At 35.2% G+C, this 17379-nt stretch overlaps 2 protein-coding genes across 2 annotated transcripts; one reads left to right on the top strand and one right to left on the bottom strand.

Moving 5' to 3' along the window:
• Positions 1 to 6878: 6878 nt before the first annotated feature.
• On the top strand, positions 6879 to 8464 carry LOC108365146 (putative nuclease HARBI1). Its single transcript, XM_017619106.1, has 4 exons — positions 6879 to 7019; positions 7071 to 7515; positions 7571 to 7706; positions 7886 to 8464. The coding sequence occupies exons 2-4, from the start codon at positions 7513 to 7515 to the stop codon at positions 8263 to 8265; spliced, it is 519 nt and encodes a 172-aa protein (XP_017474595.1). The 5' UTR covers positions 6879 to 7019; positions 7071 to 7512; the 3' UTR covers positions 8266 to 8464.
• A 7610-nt stretch (positions 8465 to 16074) lies between these two features.
• On the bottom strand, positions 16075 to 16837 carry LOC108365147 (uncharacterized). The gene has a single exon (XM_017619107.1). The coding sequence runs from the start codon at positions 16794 to 16796 to the stop codon at positions 16287 to 16289; it is 510 nt and encodes a 169-aa protein (XP_017474596.1). The 5' UTR covers positions 16797 to 16837; the 3' UTR covers positions 16075 to 16286.
• Positions 16838 to 17379: the final 542 nt, after the last annotated feature.

The raw sequence follows: 17379 nt of genomic DNA, 5'->3' as shown, positions 1-17379 counted from the left end.
CACTTGTTGCAAGGAGACCGATTCTCTCTCTGTCGTTCGTTTTNCAGTCTCCAATTTAGCAGTGTTTAGTGAATACTGCATTGCAGCTATATCGGCAGGACTCCAAGTTGACTGTATTTACACAGATTTTTCGAAAGCGTTTGATAAAGTTTCGTATACAATTTTATAACACAAACTTGCAGTTTTGGGCTTTCACTCTGTTTTTCTTAAATGGATAAAATCCTTTTTAAGCAATAGGCTGTGCGTGGTGACAATCGATGGCGTTTCTTCGGAATCTTTCATTGCCACTTCTGGAGTTCCTCAAGGAAGCATTTTGGGTCCACTACTGTTCGTTTTATTTATTAATGACATAAGCAGCTGTTTCTCGTTCGCCAATTTTTGGCTGTACGCCGACGACTTAAAAATATTTTCCATGATTAAAGACTCGACTGATGTAAAGTATCTTCAAGCGGATTTGGATACGCTGTGTGTCTGGTGTGAGGAGTGTGGTCTTTCGTTAAACGTAAAAAAAAAAATTTGAAATTACTTTTTCGAAAAGTCACAATATTTCAAACCTCTTACACAATATCTAATAATGTGCTTCCATCTGTTGTAGAAATTAAGGACCTTGGAGTAATTTTGGACACGCATTTCTCATTTAACAGTCACATAAATTTTATTCTAACTAAGGCATATTCAATTCTAGGTTTTGTTCGAAGAAACAGTTCAAAATTTTCGGACCCTTATACGCTAAAATTGCTTTTTACAACTTTTGTTCGTTCTAGGTTAGAGTATGCTGCGTTTATTTGGCGACCTTATTTCCAATTTTCTATTAATAGGATTGAAAAAGTTCAAAAATAATTCTTAAAATCTGCCCTTCGTTTTTTAAAATTTTCTGATCCTATCCCTTCCTATCATTCACGCCTGCTCTTAATCAACCTTCAGTCACTTGTTGCAAGGAGACCGATTCTCTCTCTGTCGTTCGTTTTTAGTATCATTAATGGTACAATTGATTCTCCATCTTTGCTTGAAAGGATTCACTTTCTAGTCCCTCTCAAGACACTACGCAAGTGTTATCCCTTCTACCCAGATATAGTTAAGACTGATTACGCGAAAAATGCTCCTTTGGCATGCGCTCTCCGTGATTTTAATGAGATCTCGAATTCTGTCAGTTTAGATTTCTCTTTGTCTAAATATGCTTTTATTTCATTGTTATATACAGTTTTTTGATTAAGTAGTACTATTTCCAATTAGCTCAAATATACTTACCTTATAATTAACCGCTTTAAGTAGTCAGTAAGAACCTTGTTACATTGACTTCATGAATAAATAAATAAATAAATAAACCATGTAGCAAGGCGAATTTTTTCATGAAACTTTACGAGGATGCTAAGAAACACATATCGTTGTATAAATTCTCACTCTTTTCACTTTGTTAATACTAGTATTTAAGTAATTTGTTGTTAAAATTGTTTGCACCTCCACTAGCAAATTTTCATATAAAAAGTGCAGCTATCACTTATATTTTCATCTATACGATCTTTGAAATGTTCACGCGTATTTTGTATACATTAAATGTATTTTATTTTATTTTTTAACAATATACTTTTGTTTTTTGTTATTATATGGCCTTATAACAATTATATTCAACAATTTTTATTGAGCTCGAGGCCGTTTTTTAATGAAAATTTATAGTGGAAAAGCAACAAAAATTTGAAAAAATTGTAGAAGTGGTAGCTATTTCGGAAATCACCACATTTCCTCATCAGACTTCTTTCAGTAGGATTCGAACCGACGATCCCACTGACTCAGCCAGTTGCCTACGCACTGTGCTAAGTCCGACTTGTAAATTATCGTTGCTTTTTTCCCACTTTTTCATTTTGCTAAGCCAACACAATCAAGCGCAGCTATTCCGCTACGATTTACACTTGATCATGTGGTTGTTGGTTTTTGTTAATAATTCTACTTTTAGAATGTTTAACTTTTAGGTGTGCTCGTCCTTAAGTTATTTGTTTTTGTTATTTTATGGCCTTATAACAATTATATTCAACAATTTTTATTGAGCTCGAGGCCGTTTTTAATGAAAAACTTATTGTGGAAAAGCAACAATAATTTGAAAAAATGGTAGAAGTGATAGCTATTTCGGAAATCACCACATTTCCTCATCAGACTTCTTTCAGTAGGATTCGAACCGACGATCCCACTGACTCAGGCAGTTGCCTACGCACTGTGCTAAGTTCGCCTTGTTAATTCTTGTTGCTTATTTCCACTATTTAACATGTTTAGCCAACTTCAATCAAGCGCAGCTATTCCGCCTGCAATTCACTTGATCATGTGGTTGTTGGTTTTGTTGGTTTTTGCTAATAATTCTATTTTTAGAATGTTTAACTTTTAGGTGTGCTCGTCCTTAAGTTATTTGTTTTTGTTATTTTTTGGCCTTATAACAATTATATTCAACAATTTTTATTGAGCTCGAGGCCGTTTTTAATGAAAAACTTATTGTGGAAAAGCAACAATAATTTGAAAAAATGGTAGAAGTGATAGCTATTTCGGAAATCACCACATTTCCTCATCAGACTTCTTTCAGTAGGATTCGAACCGACGATCCCACTGACTCAGCCAGTTGCCTATGCACCGTGCTAAGTACGCCTTGTAAATTATCGTTTGCTTTTTTCCACTATTTTCATTTTTGTTATGCCAACACAATCAAGCGCAGCTATTCCGCTGCAATTCACTTGATCATGTGGTTGTTGGTTTTTTGTTAATATTTCTATTAAAATAATGTTTAACTTTTTAGGTGTGCTCGTCATTAAGTTATTTGTTTTTTGTTATTTTATGGCCTTATAACAATTATATTCAACAATTTTTATTGAGCTCGAGGCCGTTTTTTAATGAAAATTTATTGTGTAAAGGCAACAATAATTTGAAAAAATGGTAGAAGTGATAGCTATTTCGGAAATCACCACATTTGCTCATCAGACTTCTTTCAGTAGGATTCGAACTAAAGTCCATCGCAAGTGTGTTTGCCGCATTTCGTTCAATAAGTACTCTTTGCATTGTACTCTACTCCCAACACATTGTTGCTCTTTTTCCTTATACATACACTACTTGGCGTTGAGAGAGTAAATACTTGACGTACTTGCTATTACTCCACCAAAGTAGGTACTCTACTTTCTCTCATCGCGTACGAGAGATATTTGCTGCTGCCAAAAGAGAGTAGCAAATCTACTCTCTGTGTACTTGTAGTACTGTAAGTACTTGCGTATTAAATTTCATTTCTGGTTGTTAGCGTACTAGTTGATATCGTTTGCTGCTGTGGTCACCGAAATTGAAAGAATAAAGTTACAATATGGAAATTGACGTTGTAAGGAAATGTTTACGGTCTTATTTATAGAAAGTAACAAAGGTTTAAACAGTTGTGTAAAGTGACATGTGTATACAATTTTTGTATTTAAACAGCTTTTTAAATCTATGTACATATGTATCTAAATTTTTATGAATAAGGCCGTTAATGTATTATTTCTGGTTTCTAATTTGGTATAAAACTATTTGCAGTCATTAACCAACAAATAAGTTGTCAAAAACAACAGCTTAAGCAATGCTGCTATACGAAATAAAATTATTCGTAGCAAATCAAAAATTTCAAAAGTTACTGGGAAAAGTAAAGTGTGAAAAAAGTTGTTGTAAAGTAACTATGTGTCTTCATTTAATATGTTTCTTATAAAGTTCTAAACACCAATTCGAACTTCTTATTATGTATTAACTGGTGTGTTTCATTAAATCCTATATTATAGATATCACTACAATGGTTAAGAAGTTTTGCCTATTTAATTACAGAAACTAAAGAATTATGGCTCAGAGAAAGTTTTTGCTTGCAACCTTACCCTTATGTACGAAAAACTACGTTCATCTGAATTATATACAAGTTAACACATCCGCCGTCACCCAACATGTTGTATTCCCACAGTCCAGCAATACACGTGCGCCATGTCAGCATAATTATGGTTCACAACATAATTGACATCCTACACCTTTGTCAAGGCCAAGTGCATTTCATCATATCATGCAATAGCAATATTGTGCAACGCTATCAGACACCTATGGCAACCTTCGGCCACAGTTAGTACCTCTGGCTAATGCTTACGCAACCATTAGTATAACGCAGCCAACGCATTAGGCATTGCAGCGGTGTCAGCTTAATTTCATTTCACACGGTTGTGAAATCAGTGTGTTACATAATTCAAGTTACCTGTGGGAATTCAAGGCCAAGCCGGCTCACTGACGTCGCGTATGTCTGGCTATAGAACAACGGCAGCGGAACAGGCTATAAAGGGCGGCAGAACTCGGAGCAGCGGCAGTTGCATCGGGGTGTTACTATAGTCCATTAGGCTTATTTATTTATATCAATAAAGTACTTTTATTATAACGTTTAAATTACCTCTTTTAATTCCAGGGCAAGTTGGCCCTTTAATTTTTTTAGTTATTCAGGACCTTCAGTCCTTAACTTACATATATTATTTTTGTATTAAAGCAAAGCTGATTACTTAACGAACACCATATAAATCCAAATTTCCAAAAAATGGTATGCAGTTTTGTTGGGCATTAAATTTTAGTATAATAAGCTAAGGCATTTTTTCTCGTACAAACTATGTACGCCAATTTTTTATATGGAATACATATATATGTACCGTTCAATCAAAGAGAATTTAAAAGGTTTGATTTTGAATGAATCNTAGTCCATTAGGCTTATTTATTTATATCAATAAAGTACTTTTATTATAACGTTTAAATTACCTCTTTTAATTCCAGGGCAAGTTGGCCCTTTAATTTTTTTAGTTATTCAGGACCTTCAGTCCTTAACTTACATATATTATTTTTGTATTAAAGCAAAGCTGATTACTTAACGAACACCATATAAATCCAAATTTCCAAAAAATGGTATGCAGTTTTGTTGGGCATTAAATTTTAGTATAATAAGCTAAGGCATTTTTTCTCGTACAAACTATGTACGCCAATTTTTTATATGGAATACATATATATGTACCGTTCAATCAAAGAGAATTTAAAAGGTTTGATTTTGAATGAATCAAAAAATAACCAGTTTCTCCTGAAAATGTTTATATTTTTATTAAGTTTCTATTAAAAGGGCATCTTGAACTATATCTATGGATAGTTAAACGTTAAAATATTGTTTGGGATCCCATGAAATGTCGATTTAAAGGGAATAGGCCCTTTTACCGGCTTAGGCTACATTAATTGAACGGCTCAGATATGCAAATAAAAAAGTTCGTTTCGTTATTTATAAGAAAAAATATCAGAAAAAAGTCGTTTGGTTGTTATAAAAAAAAAGTAATAACAAAAAATTTGTTTCGTTGATTAACAAAAAAAAATATATCATTGTAGTTCTCAAGAAATATCACGAGAAATATATTTTCATTATTTCTGATGCTAGAAAATAACTTTGCGGTTGCTGTAAATTTTCTTGAAGATATAAGTATATCTTCGCTACCATGCCTAACTATCGAATGTGCAAAACTGCTTTTTGATTTACGATACCTTGCGCATGCGTTTAGAATGATACGCAAGTTGGCAAATCGTCAAATATCTAGTCTTCTTAGAAGCAGAGGATATTGGCTTTAACAAAATGTCGAATCCCATACTTTTGTCTAATGACAACAATATTTTTTACAACAGTTTCTTTTCTCTCCTGAAAAGTGCAGATTTTCACATTCGATTGTTTGACATGGTAGCGACGTACATATTTATGCACATACATACATATGTACTTATGTGTGTATATCAGCATTTTAGTTGAAAGTACCCCTGAAGGAAAGATTGGTCCAATTGCTCGAAAAATATAGTCGTAGGTATAGTAACTTTGTATCTAGACCAAAGATAGTCAAAAATATAAAGCAATGTAATGTAAAACAGGTGGATTGTACTAAAAGTGGTCCGAATGTAATGCATTAGGTGTGAGTTTTGATCTAAAACTGGTTACAATGTCATGCAGTGGCGGTGAACGGGTACAATTAGCGACTTGCTGATATGTAGGCACCTCGGCTGTGTGCGAGTTGACCTAAATTTTAGTACCTAAACTAATATTCCACTGGAAATTTCCAGCACTGCTACAATTTAGGAAAACAGCTGCTAAAACTGTGCGAGTTCGTTTGACAACCTAAATTATTTGTTTTGAAATTTGAATTTGTTTGCTTTTAATAAATATATCTATAAAATAAATAATTTTGTGGTAGCTTTGGGACTATTTAACAATATAATAAATTTGCAACAGAAAAAGAGAATGCTCCATCCTGGCATCTATAAAATAATCCGTTTGTTCTTCTGACCCTGCGATATAATATATATCCATCGAATTAGATATATACTTATCTGAATGCAAAAATCAAATAAAATAATATACTTACATCTTTCTGAATATTTTCTTTTTTGTGCCATAGCAATTATAAAAATTATTTAAAACATCAAAAAATCGTTGTTCATTTAATCGCTCGCTCAAATATATTTGACTGTTCAATTTAGGTTGAAAATTATGCTCGCAGAAAATCCAAATTGTTCCTATGCACTGCGTTGCCGACACTTTCCAGTGATTTAGGATTTTTCTCTATTTAGGTAGCAATTTAGACGTACTCGCACACAGCCTTAGTCAACCCCCGGTTCGAATCGCAGCTGGCGCAAGTTTTATTTTTGTTCCTTGCAAATAAACTTTATCCTATGGAGACGACCAGTTACGTATAGCGATTGATCTCAGTATACAGAAAAACGAAGAAAACATCTCTGAGTTTGCTCTTTTGACATGTACATTTCGAAGTAATTGGCAACTTTGCTCCAATGTGTTTGACAATTTATGTAAACAAATAAAAAAATCGTCATAAGCGGGAAACATTTGTTTATAAAAATAAAGAAAGCAGAATGATCAGCAGCTATGAGGTATTTTTCGCAACTCGGGACGAGTGTGCAAACGTTGCTCTAATACGGCGTTACATAACGGATCGATCCAATCCTTTGGATCTACCAGTTGTTAAGTAAGTTAAAAAAATCGTAATCATATTCCTTTAACATATCTATACCTCCAGGTTCGTAAGCAATTTTCGGATATCAAAGAAGCATTTGTTTATTTGTTGGAGGAACTATCCCCTCATTTCAAAAGCAACTTTCGGTCAACTGCGGTACCTCCAATCCTGAAACCCTGCGCAGCGCTCCGTTTCTTTGCGGAAGGGAGTTATCAAAAATGCCAAGGGAATGATTTCAATATTGGCATCTCCCAACCCACTATGTCGGTAATACTAACTGAAGCTACCTCTTTAATCGAGCGGAAGATTTGTCCCAAGCACATCAAATTTGATATTAGTGAAGAAGAGCAGAATAAAAGCAAAATAAATTTTTATAATAAGAGTGGATTTCCAGGTGTGTGTGTAGGGTTGTGTGGATGGCACTCATGTGCACATTTCAGCACCTGAAAAGGAACTGCAACACCTATTCATAAACAGAAAAGGATTTTTCAGTATAAACGCGTTAATGGTAAGTTAGTTTTCGTATGTTTATTTTGGATACACACAAATTCCTTATTACCTAGGTTTGCGATTTCAATATGAACATAACGTATGTCGATGCCAGATATCCAGGAGCCACGCATGATTCCTTCATATGGAATAATAGTACGCTCAAGGAAATTATGTCGAATAACACAGGAGAAAATACATGGCTTTTAGGTGATATTTTGAAGCACAATCTGTAGGAAGATTCTGTATCCAGTTAGCAACAATTTTCGGATCGATATAGCAAGTTGCTGACGTGTGATGAATCTCGACAAGTTGCGATAGCGATCCGAAAACTGGTTCCACAATCTGCCTACTTCTAAAAGTATTAACAAATGTATTTGTTGCTGTAGGTGATGCTGGGTTTCCGTTGGAGACATATCTGATGACTCCATTTCGAGCCGCAGTAAATGGTAGTCCAGAAAGCAAATACAACAAAGTACACTGCAAGGCAAGGAACATTATAGAACGGACTTTCGGCGTTTTGAAATCAAAATTTAGATACCTATCTTCTGAGCGTGGACTTCACTATGCACCACAGAAGGCAACTGCCATCATAAATTCGTGTTGTGCCGTTTACAATATCGGACGTCGCTTTGATTCACGTTTTGAAGAGCCCAGTATAGAAGCCGAGACTATAGAGACAGATATAAATTCTGATTTTGAAACAAACAGCCATAATATTCTAGCACAAGAAATAAGAAATAACTTGATGAATTCTTTCATACAATAAAATCTCTTTATTGATATAAAAAAGCAACAAAAATAGTTAACATTTAACTAAACAAAAAATATGTATTCATATGAATAAAAAGGCACTATTTCATTTGTACCTACTATAAAAAGCCTCTGAAGTATTTAAAATACTATAAAATAAATTCAAGTTCAGTGCTTCTCGTTCCTCACGTGACTTGGTGCGATTTATAATCCGCCCAAACAATGCTCTTAAATATAGAATCATTAAAATTGAGATCACTTTCTTACATATTATTTAATTGGTATTCTATAAGTTGAATTTTCTTTCTTTTAAGTTCCGCCTCTAGATTCATATTTTCTTTTAATAGTTCAAATTTTTCTCTTTTTAAATCGTGATTTTTTCAGCATATTTGCTCATTTTGTATGTATTTTTTTTATTCTTTTTAAATTTTGTGCTATATCTGAGTTATTTAAAGTTTGCGACTTTAGCATGTCCACTTTAATTTCTTCAGTACTTTTTTTGATTTTTTTTTTTTAACAGTCACCGATATATTTGGCGAAGAACTGCATGAAGGCTCTACGTTTTGTTCGTCTTCGTCCATTTCTACAATGCCAAACACTTTGCCGGGTGGATTTACGCTTACGTATGTGTGTAAGATATCTGCCACCACTTGCTCGAGTGCAGATAACGTTTGCTACTCTGATGGGCCTCCACCAGTCGTTCTTATGTTTCGATTATTTGCACTCAATTTCTTCTTTGTTTTGGCCTTGTAGTTAATCCATACCTACACAAATGTATACATCCATGAAAATGCTTATTGCAGTATGTTTATTGTAAAAATTACCCGCTGCCACTATTTGGAGGGCCGAAACTATTGATCTTAGCAGCAAAAGCGTCCCATTGTTCATCGTTTTGGATTTTACTTTGTTCAAATGTGCGAGTTCCTCTTGCAATTCCTGGGTTGGATAGCATTAAATGCACCAAACGCTCAAATTGCTTGCTGTTCGTAATTTTCACTGGCCTGGAGAAATATCAAACTGTTAATTATAAATCAATATAAATAGAATTTGCATATAATTACAATTTTTCTGCCATAATCAGAAATTGTTTCAGCTTTTCCTTCCAAAATGCGCAAAATATAACAATGGCATCTGATGGTGCTCAGTTGTTTCAATTTGACGTTTGTGTATACTATAAAAAGAGTTGGTAGCCATACATAATACACAAAATTGCGCTACCAGACTCAGTAGCCTTGTCAGTAGCCGTCAAGCGAGTTGCCATACGTAATGCGAATTTCAGTCTACGGTTGCCCATCGGCTATCAGTCGCCATACATACTAGGGCCATAAGTTTACAACGGGAAAAATAAGATGGCATCGGGTCATCAAAGTTAAGGGAACTTAACGCAAAACGAACAAATTTTCTCTGCACTCTTTCGAGTCTGGCGGCATGACAGCCGTAAATGGGGTTCCATATAATAGAAGCGTACTCCAGTTTTGATCGTACTAAAGAGATAAATAAAGCTTTCCTGGTGTATGGATCCTTAAAGTCTTTCGCATATCTACGCAGGAAAGCTAGGTTACTGTAGGCTTTTGGAAGCAGTAAGAGATATGATTGACAAACGAAAAATGTGTGTCAAAGACTACGCCTAAGTCAACAAACTCTTTCACAGAGGCCAAGCGAGTGCTAGAAATATTGTAATTAGAAAAAATAATGTTTGAAGATTTTGAGAAGGACATATGAAAACATTTATTTACATTTAAGTGAAGCTTGTTCGTATGACACCAACTGACCAGGGTACTCAGGTCGTACTGCAGAGAAGAAACATCCGACGAGTCATAACTCTACGAAAGAGCTTGAGGTAATCTGCATAAGTAAAAACCTGGAAAATTTGAAACAGGAGCCGATGTCATTTATAAAAAGGACGAACAAAAGTGGTCCGAGGTACTGCCTTGGGGAACACCTGAAGTTGCCACAAAATAGTGCGATTTACAGTTTTCGACTTCAACAAACAAGGTCCTATTAGACAGATAAGATTTTAACCATTGTAGGAAGGCAGAATGAAAGCCGATAGACTCAAGTTTATGTATTAAGATTGCGTGAGGCACTTTATCAAAGGCCTTCGAGAAAGATGCCAAGTTAGTAACAGTAGAACGCCCGACAACAAACCCGTGTTGGTGCGGCTCAACAATGCTCTTGGTAACGAAAGATAATTTCTCCTTTATAATTTTTTCGAATAGCTAAGAACAAACTGTGAGTTTAGCAATAGGCCTATAATTAGCGATGTCATTTTTATTGCCCGATTTGAATACTGGAGTAATTGATGTAATCTTCCATCTATCAATAAATGTGCCAGAAGACAGAGACAAATTAAATATATGACATAAAGGAACACATAAAGATGAACTGCAATGCGACATAACATAGGCACAGAGCCAATCACTGTGGCATTTTAGCGAAGGTTTAAGCATGGACATAGAAGTGCTAACATCCCAATCTGTGATTGTGAGGGAACCAAAGTCAATGTGTTCTGATAATTTCGAGCGAGCGTGAGAGTTATTCGGGTTATCAGCCTCACTATCAAAGTTTGATTTGAAGAACTCAGCAAAGAATTCAACTGTGTCAGGCAAAGATTGAGAGAATTTACCATTAAGGCACATACAAGTCGGTATGTTGGAAGACCCACGCTTAGAGCGAATAAAATTCCAAAAACCCTTAGGATTTACTTTTAGCTCAGATCCAGTTTACTAATATAACGATTATAAAGAAACTTATCCAGCACATTAAATTGATTCACATAATTCATATACTGATCCCTGAGAACAGCATTCACAGTGTTGGCCTTATACAGTTTATGATATTTATTACTTATTTATTATTATTCTTCAAATTTTTTAGAGTAGTGTTATACCAATAATTTATGAAGTCTAGGAGGAAGAGGAGGTACTTTAATGGAAAATACCTCTGTCAACTTGAACAAGAAAGTATCAAAACATAAGCTCACATCATTTGATGAAAGAATATTAGCCCAGTTAATATCGCTAAGTGTATTATTTAACTCACAGAAGTTGGTAATCCGAAAATTAAAAGCGGAAGTGCACGAATTGCTCGGAATAGAGATTACATCAGAAAATTTTAAAGAAATAACAAGCGGAACGTAATGTTTGTCTGTCTTTTACAGAGGTAGATTAGTCTCAGAAAGGTTAAATATTAAATTTTCGTCTACAAATACTGGATCGAGCATCTTAGATAGCGTATTATATAAATAATTAATTTGAATAACGTAACAGCTTAAGAGACTATCAATAAAATTAATTTCGTTAGATCGTTAGATGACGTTAGCAGGTGTCAAAATACTATTATTCTGTAAATCTATCTAGATAATATCAGGCAGGTTAAAATCACCAATAATACAAAAGTGGGAATCCATATTAGTATCGCAGAGATCAACTATATTTTCACTATGAGAATTATATAAGCTATCAGAGCTACTGGGTGGTATATATATTACGCAAATATATGTAGTGGCAAAGGAGCCATAAACGCTTACGCATAGCTGATCGATAAAAGAATCACGATGAAAAAGTTGATAGGCTGAAGAACGTAAGCAACGCTTTAGCGCGATTAACACATCTCCACCTTTGAGGTGACCCGACTTCACACAATCTCTATCCTTTGTTATGTCGCTGACTGTTGGGGTAAGGTTGGTTGGCATACAGGCATGCTCGCTAGCCCAGGCTCAGCTCGTCGGCGGGGGGGTCATCTCCAACCATCTTACCTGCAGCTGACACTAACAAACAATAGTAATCATGCCTGGTTGTAGTCAGAATACTAAACTCCAACGATTGGCAGAGTCCCCTAAGCCTCACCGGTTTCCGTCTGTCTAGTGTCCAGTCATGTCCCTGTCATCCCAGACATTGCGTCGCGCCACCCATTTCCCCTCTTGTTGCACCAGTGCAACACCCACACCAAACAACTACAAAATTAGCAATTCATATTATTTTTTTTTCTATCACGGATTTACATGCTCTTTTTTACAAAACTTACAAATCTATTACCTAACTACAAATCCAAGTCCTGATACAGTTCATATTTCCACTAAATTTTAGTTCAATATCTATAGTAAAAAATCTATACCAACTAAACTTATTACTATATTTAAAGGTTCACTCTCCTATGTACATACGTATATTCCAATTCAACAATTAACAAAATTCAATTCCTTCATGTAACTCATTATACTGATAATAATAAAAAAATTCAACTTCAACAAAAAAACTCCGAATAACCTAATTCATATACTATATGTGTACATATGTGTTTAGGGTGTAATCCTCAAATGTGATAATAAAAAAAAACGAAGCAAAAAAAAAAATAATGATAACAATAAATTAAAATGGTAACACAAGATGAAAATAAGTGTGGTGCGACATATGTCCCATCTCAAAAATACTCAATTTAGTTTAGCGAGTTTCTAGTGTTTCGCCCGTCGCTGTATATAATCCCCAAAAATCTCCTGCTCTTATCTTCTCTACAACTTGTATTCTTGTATGAATACAATTAGTGAATGTATATAAGTGACTAGGTATGTTCATGTGTATGTATATTTCTATTTGTAACTTTGTACATAAGCTTACGTTCTAGCACTTACCAATCTCACGTGTGATGTAGGCGCCTGCATACAGGAGATATGGTTCAGCTGAAAGAGAATAAAAGGCAAAAGACTTCCAATACCTAGCGAGAGTAATTGAGTGGGAATATTTTTGGGGTTCACTACGCATGGACTAGGAATGGTCAATTAGACATTAATACTCGCCCGTGATGATCGCCACGTTTCTGGCTGCCTACCAGACTATTTTTAAATTACAGACAAAAAAACTTAATATACATGTCTATCTTCAAGTATGATCGGCCTAACTAATTACTAATAAAACAAAATGCATATAAAAGCTCGATAAAGAAACTATATATGTATAACTATGTAATTGTGTAATTGTGCGCAAAGAAAATTACCAACAAAAACTACTCGTCTCGGAAAATGGTGCTCATATGCACCAACTAATTTTTAATTCTGGGAACTAACGCGACTATTTTGACTTCAAATTAGAGCATGCAGCTTGTGGATAAATTAGTGAGTAAGTAAAAATTCCTGTGGCGAGAAATTAGTGAAAAAAAAGGAAATTACATTCATATGTATGTAAGCTAACCAAAAGTTAGGTTACGTTCGGGCCAGCAAAACTATTCCCAACTTAGTCCAAAAAAAAAAACAACAACAAGGCAAATACTCGGAGGATGGTGGTGGTCGGCGTGGTGAGTCACTCCGTTTTCTGGAATCTGCTCGATCCGCAGAGAGCCGTGACATGAGCGCGTGGAAGTGCTGGCTCAAGCGTTTCCCGTGCGAAGTCCGGTACTCTATCAGCGGATGTATGTGCGTATGTATATATGTATGTATGTTGTTCTCCCTCTCCTTCTTTCTGTTTCCACGGTGTGGAACCTAACTTTTAATCCTCCTCTATATACTTGCGGTCGTTAACTTCTGCAAAGGTGATCAGCTGTGTCTTTATCGCAATTGTACTGCTTGGCCGTAAAATGACCTAAGTCGGCAATTATAGGTTCTGGGCCCCTTGGGTCCTCCTGCCTGATGACAACCTGCAAAATTGGTTCCCTTTATACGATCTGCTTTTTTGTTTTTGTTGTCGTTGCTAACTTTTGGTTGTTGTACGGTTGAAGTTATACTTGCGCGTGCATATTATTGTGGTCAAGTACGTTTATGTTTGTAAGTGAATATGTATGTGCTCAGGCATACACAGGCACATACATACATATGCCCACGCAAGCACCGACTTTTAATTGGTTTCATTTGGCTTTTATTATATTTCTTTAGTTTAGTAATCGAAACTTTATAATTATTATTAGTACTTTATTTGATTATTATTGACTAAATTTAATTTAATTTAAAAGTATTTAATTTTGCTTATTTTAATTTACTTCCGTTTTAAGCTAATTTGATTTTAATTTCGTTTAATTTAATTTACTTTTATTTTATTAAATCTTATTTAATTTAAATTTTATTTGAGTTAATTTAATTTAATTTAATTTTAATTTATTTTTCAGCACTTCTGTTAACTTTCATTTTGATCAAATTATTATTATTTTTTTTTTTTTTTTTTTTTCGCATCACTTTTCTTTAAGTTACGTATTAACCAAAAGTTTAGCTGTACCAAGGCATTCGGTTAACTCTTTGCAACCACTCACCTCAAATAGCAGGATTCGAAGCGGATTCTGGTTAGATGAATCCGTTTAAGCGGGAATAAAAAAAAACTTTTAAAATAGACAACTTCGCTAGCACTTCTCTTAGACACACCCGGATGCTTTAATGTCGGCTTTCAATCTGATTTTTTGTTACAGCTACTTTGGCGATCGTGCCCCGATGCATTTGCATGCAGAAATTTCCTCCAACTTTCACTCATCCTTACAAAGACAGCCATACATTTCTTTACGACACATTGTTACATGTACATTCACACACACAACCACAACAATGAGTTCGCCTTTTCACACATGTTGCGCAACATGTTTAGCAACCCGGTTGCGGAACAAACGAAACGTTGGCGTGATAGATTTGCCACCGATGTTGATGAAACGTGAGAGGCTGCATTACAGGCTCGCGACCGCCGATGTTGCCCGCAATATGGAGCGTGCGCGTAAAAGGATTCAAAACGCAGTCTGCTCACTTAAAGCTCAGTTAGTCAACGACGTAGCGTAAACGTAGGTTGACGTACGTAGCAGCATATCAAATTTACTGTTGATAGAGAGAGGGAGAAGCAAAGGCAACGTCACCGCCATGCGGTGGTGAGTTTTCGTTAGCACGCGAATCCCATAAGATAGATCGTGTCTGCGTCAACCTACGTCTACGCTACGTCGTTGACTGTTTGCGCTTTTAGTGTGTTTTTGCCTACGTGTGGCCTCGACCCACGACCTAAAGCCGGGCTTCCTGTCAAGTCTTTTCATGTCTGTGTGTGTATCTTTGCTTATGTTGTCATCGTTCAGTCAACATTCACATGCATCTATGATTATTAATATATACGTCTACGTAAAGCTCTATATCACTGGGTACTAGGGCTGTGCGATTATTCGATTAATCGAGCAAGTTGGTTAATCAATTATTCGGTGAATCAACTATTCGAGTAATCAAGATTTTGATTACTCAAAACGATGATTAATCGAGTTACTTGAAATATGATTACTCAAAAATAATAATTTTGCTCGTTAAAAGAGTTTGCTTTGGAAAATGCTTATTTTATTTTTTACATTCTGTATATGAAAAAAAAATTTCGTTTTAATTTTTGAAAACAGAAACGTTATTTTCACAGTATCAAGGAACTTTAACTATTTCATACATATGTAAAGAGTTGAAATGTTGATTACTCATTTTACTCGAAATGTTGATTAATCATAAAGCAAATTACTCAAATATTTATTTTTTTGGTTAATCCAAAATCTTGATTACTCGAGTAACTGAACTCTTGAGTAATCGTAATTTCTAATTAATCGTATAACTGAGTTATTTACTTTATGATTAATTAAAATTTTGAGTAATCAATTAATCGCACAGCCCTACTGGGTACATAACTTATCACTATATCACAATAAAATCTTATATCTATATCACAGTTAGCCTTATACTATATCACAGTAGGTAAATACCCCATACACCTGTAGTCCTAAATAGATAAATAAATAAATAATTATATAAATACATAAATGTATGATTTAATAAATAAATAAATAATTATATAAATAAATAAATAAATGTATAATTTAATAAATAAATATATAAATAATTACAATACGTCAATAATAGAGAAGTATATGTATGTAAGTCAAATGCATATAATTCCCAATCTAGCTTACACCTTGTGTAGTAAGCTAGATTGTACGTCAAAGTTGATAAATATCTAAGTCCAAAAATAAAAATAAGTTAACACCATGACGACACTTAAAAAATAAATGAAGCAACGAATTAATATCAAACAGGACACAGTGACCACACAAACACTACGCCACAAATATGTCTTTGGCATGGTATACCCCTACTTTCTTCCCACTAGTGTCGCCCAGTTCATACATGGAATTTCCAATAGACTTCAAAACGATGCATCTAACTTGTTTGGGCGCAAGTTTAGCATTATAATTATCGATTTGGGAACTCTGTCGGAAATTTCGGCGGTATACCACCTGTCCAATTTTAAATCTAACATCTCTACTTCTTGTGTTGTATACTTTCATGCTTTTTTCGTGAGCCAACTTCAGTTCTTTCATTAACTTTTCGCGTATGAGCTGTAATCGGTCTGCCTTCGCCTCTACCTGGCAATCCGCATCCCCTATAGTGCCGAGCTTCCGGTATATCTCATACGATGCACCATGTTGCACCATTGGCATACCGAACGTAGCAAAGTATGGGGAGCAGTTGATTGCGGAGTGGACTACACTACGAAGTGCAAATGCCGCATCAGTTATATGCCTATCCCAATTCCTTTGATTGTTCTTTATGTACGAGCGAACCATCTGCAATACCGATCTATTAACCCGTTCTGCGGCATTACCTTGCGGCGAATAGAATGCAGTCTTAATGTGTCTCGTGCCGTATTTTTCTAGAAAGCTAGAAAATAAATCAGAGACGAACTGCTTGCCGTTATCTGAATGTACGTATTCAGGAAGGCCAAAGATATGAAATACTTCCTTTTCCAAAAACTTTATAACCTCGGCTGAAGTGGCTTTTTTCATAGGCTTCAAAAACAAAAACTTAGAAAAATGGTCAAGACAAACAAAAACATAAACATTGCCATCACAAGTACGAGGGTAGGGGCCCATAAAGTCGACATACAAGCGTTGGAAAGGTCGTTCGGTTATGTGTTGATTTCCCATCGCTGGTTTATGAAATGCGTTTTGGGTCTTATTACTTTTACATATTTCGCAGCTTTTAACACATGCCTGAATGTCTGAAACCATCCCTGGCCAGTAATACTTTTCGCGGATTCGTGCAATCGTCTTGTGGATCCCACCATGGCCAGCGGAAGGTGAGCTGTGAGAGGCCTCCATTAAACCCTGTCGCAGCTCGGACGGCACCCAAAGTTTCCAGGTCTGGTCC

This window comes from Rhagoletis zephyria, unplaced genomic scaffold, assembly GCF_001687245.7.
Source record: "Rhagoletis zephyria isolate East Lansing unplaced genomic scaffold, Rhagoletis_zephyria_1.1 Rzeph_scaffold_01786, whole genome shotgun sequence".
In the NCBI taxonomy this organism is placed as follows: Eukaryota; Metazoa; Arthropoda; class Insecta; order Diptera; family Tephritidae; genus Rhagoletis; species Rhagoletis zephyria.
The sequence above is the reverse complement of the archived record's forward strand: the minus strand, read 5'-3'. Positions and strand labels throughout refer to the sequence as shown.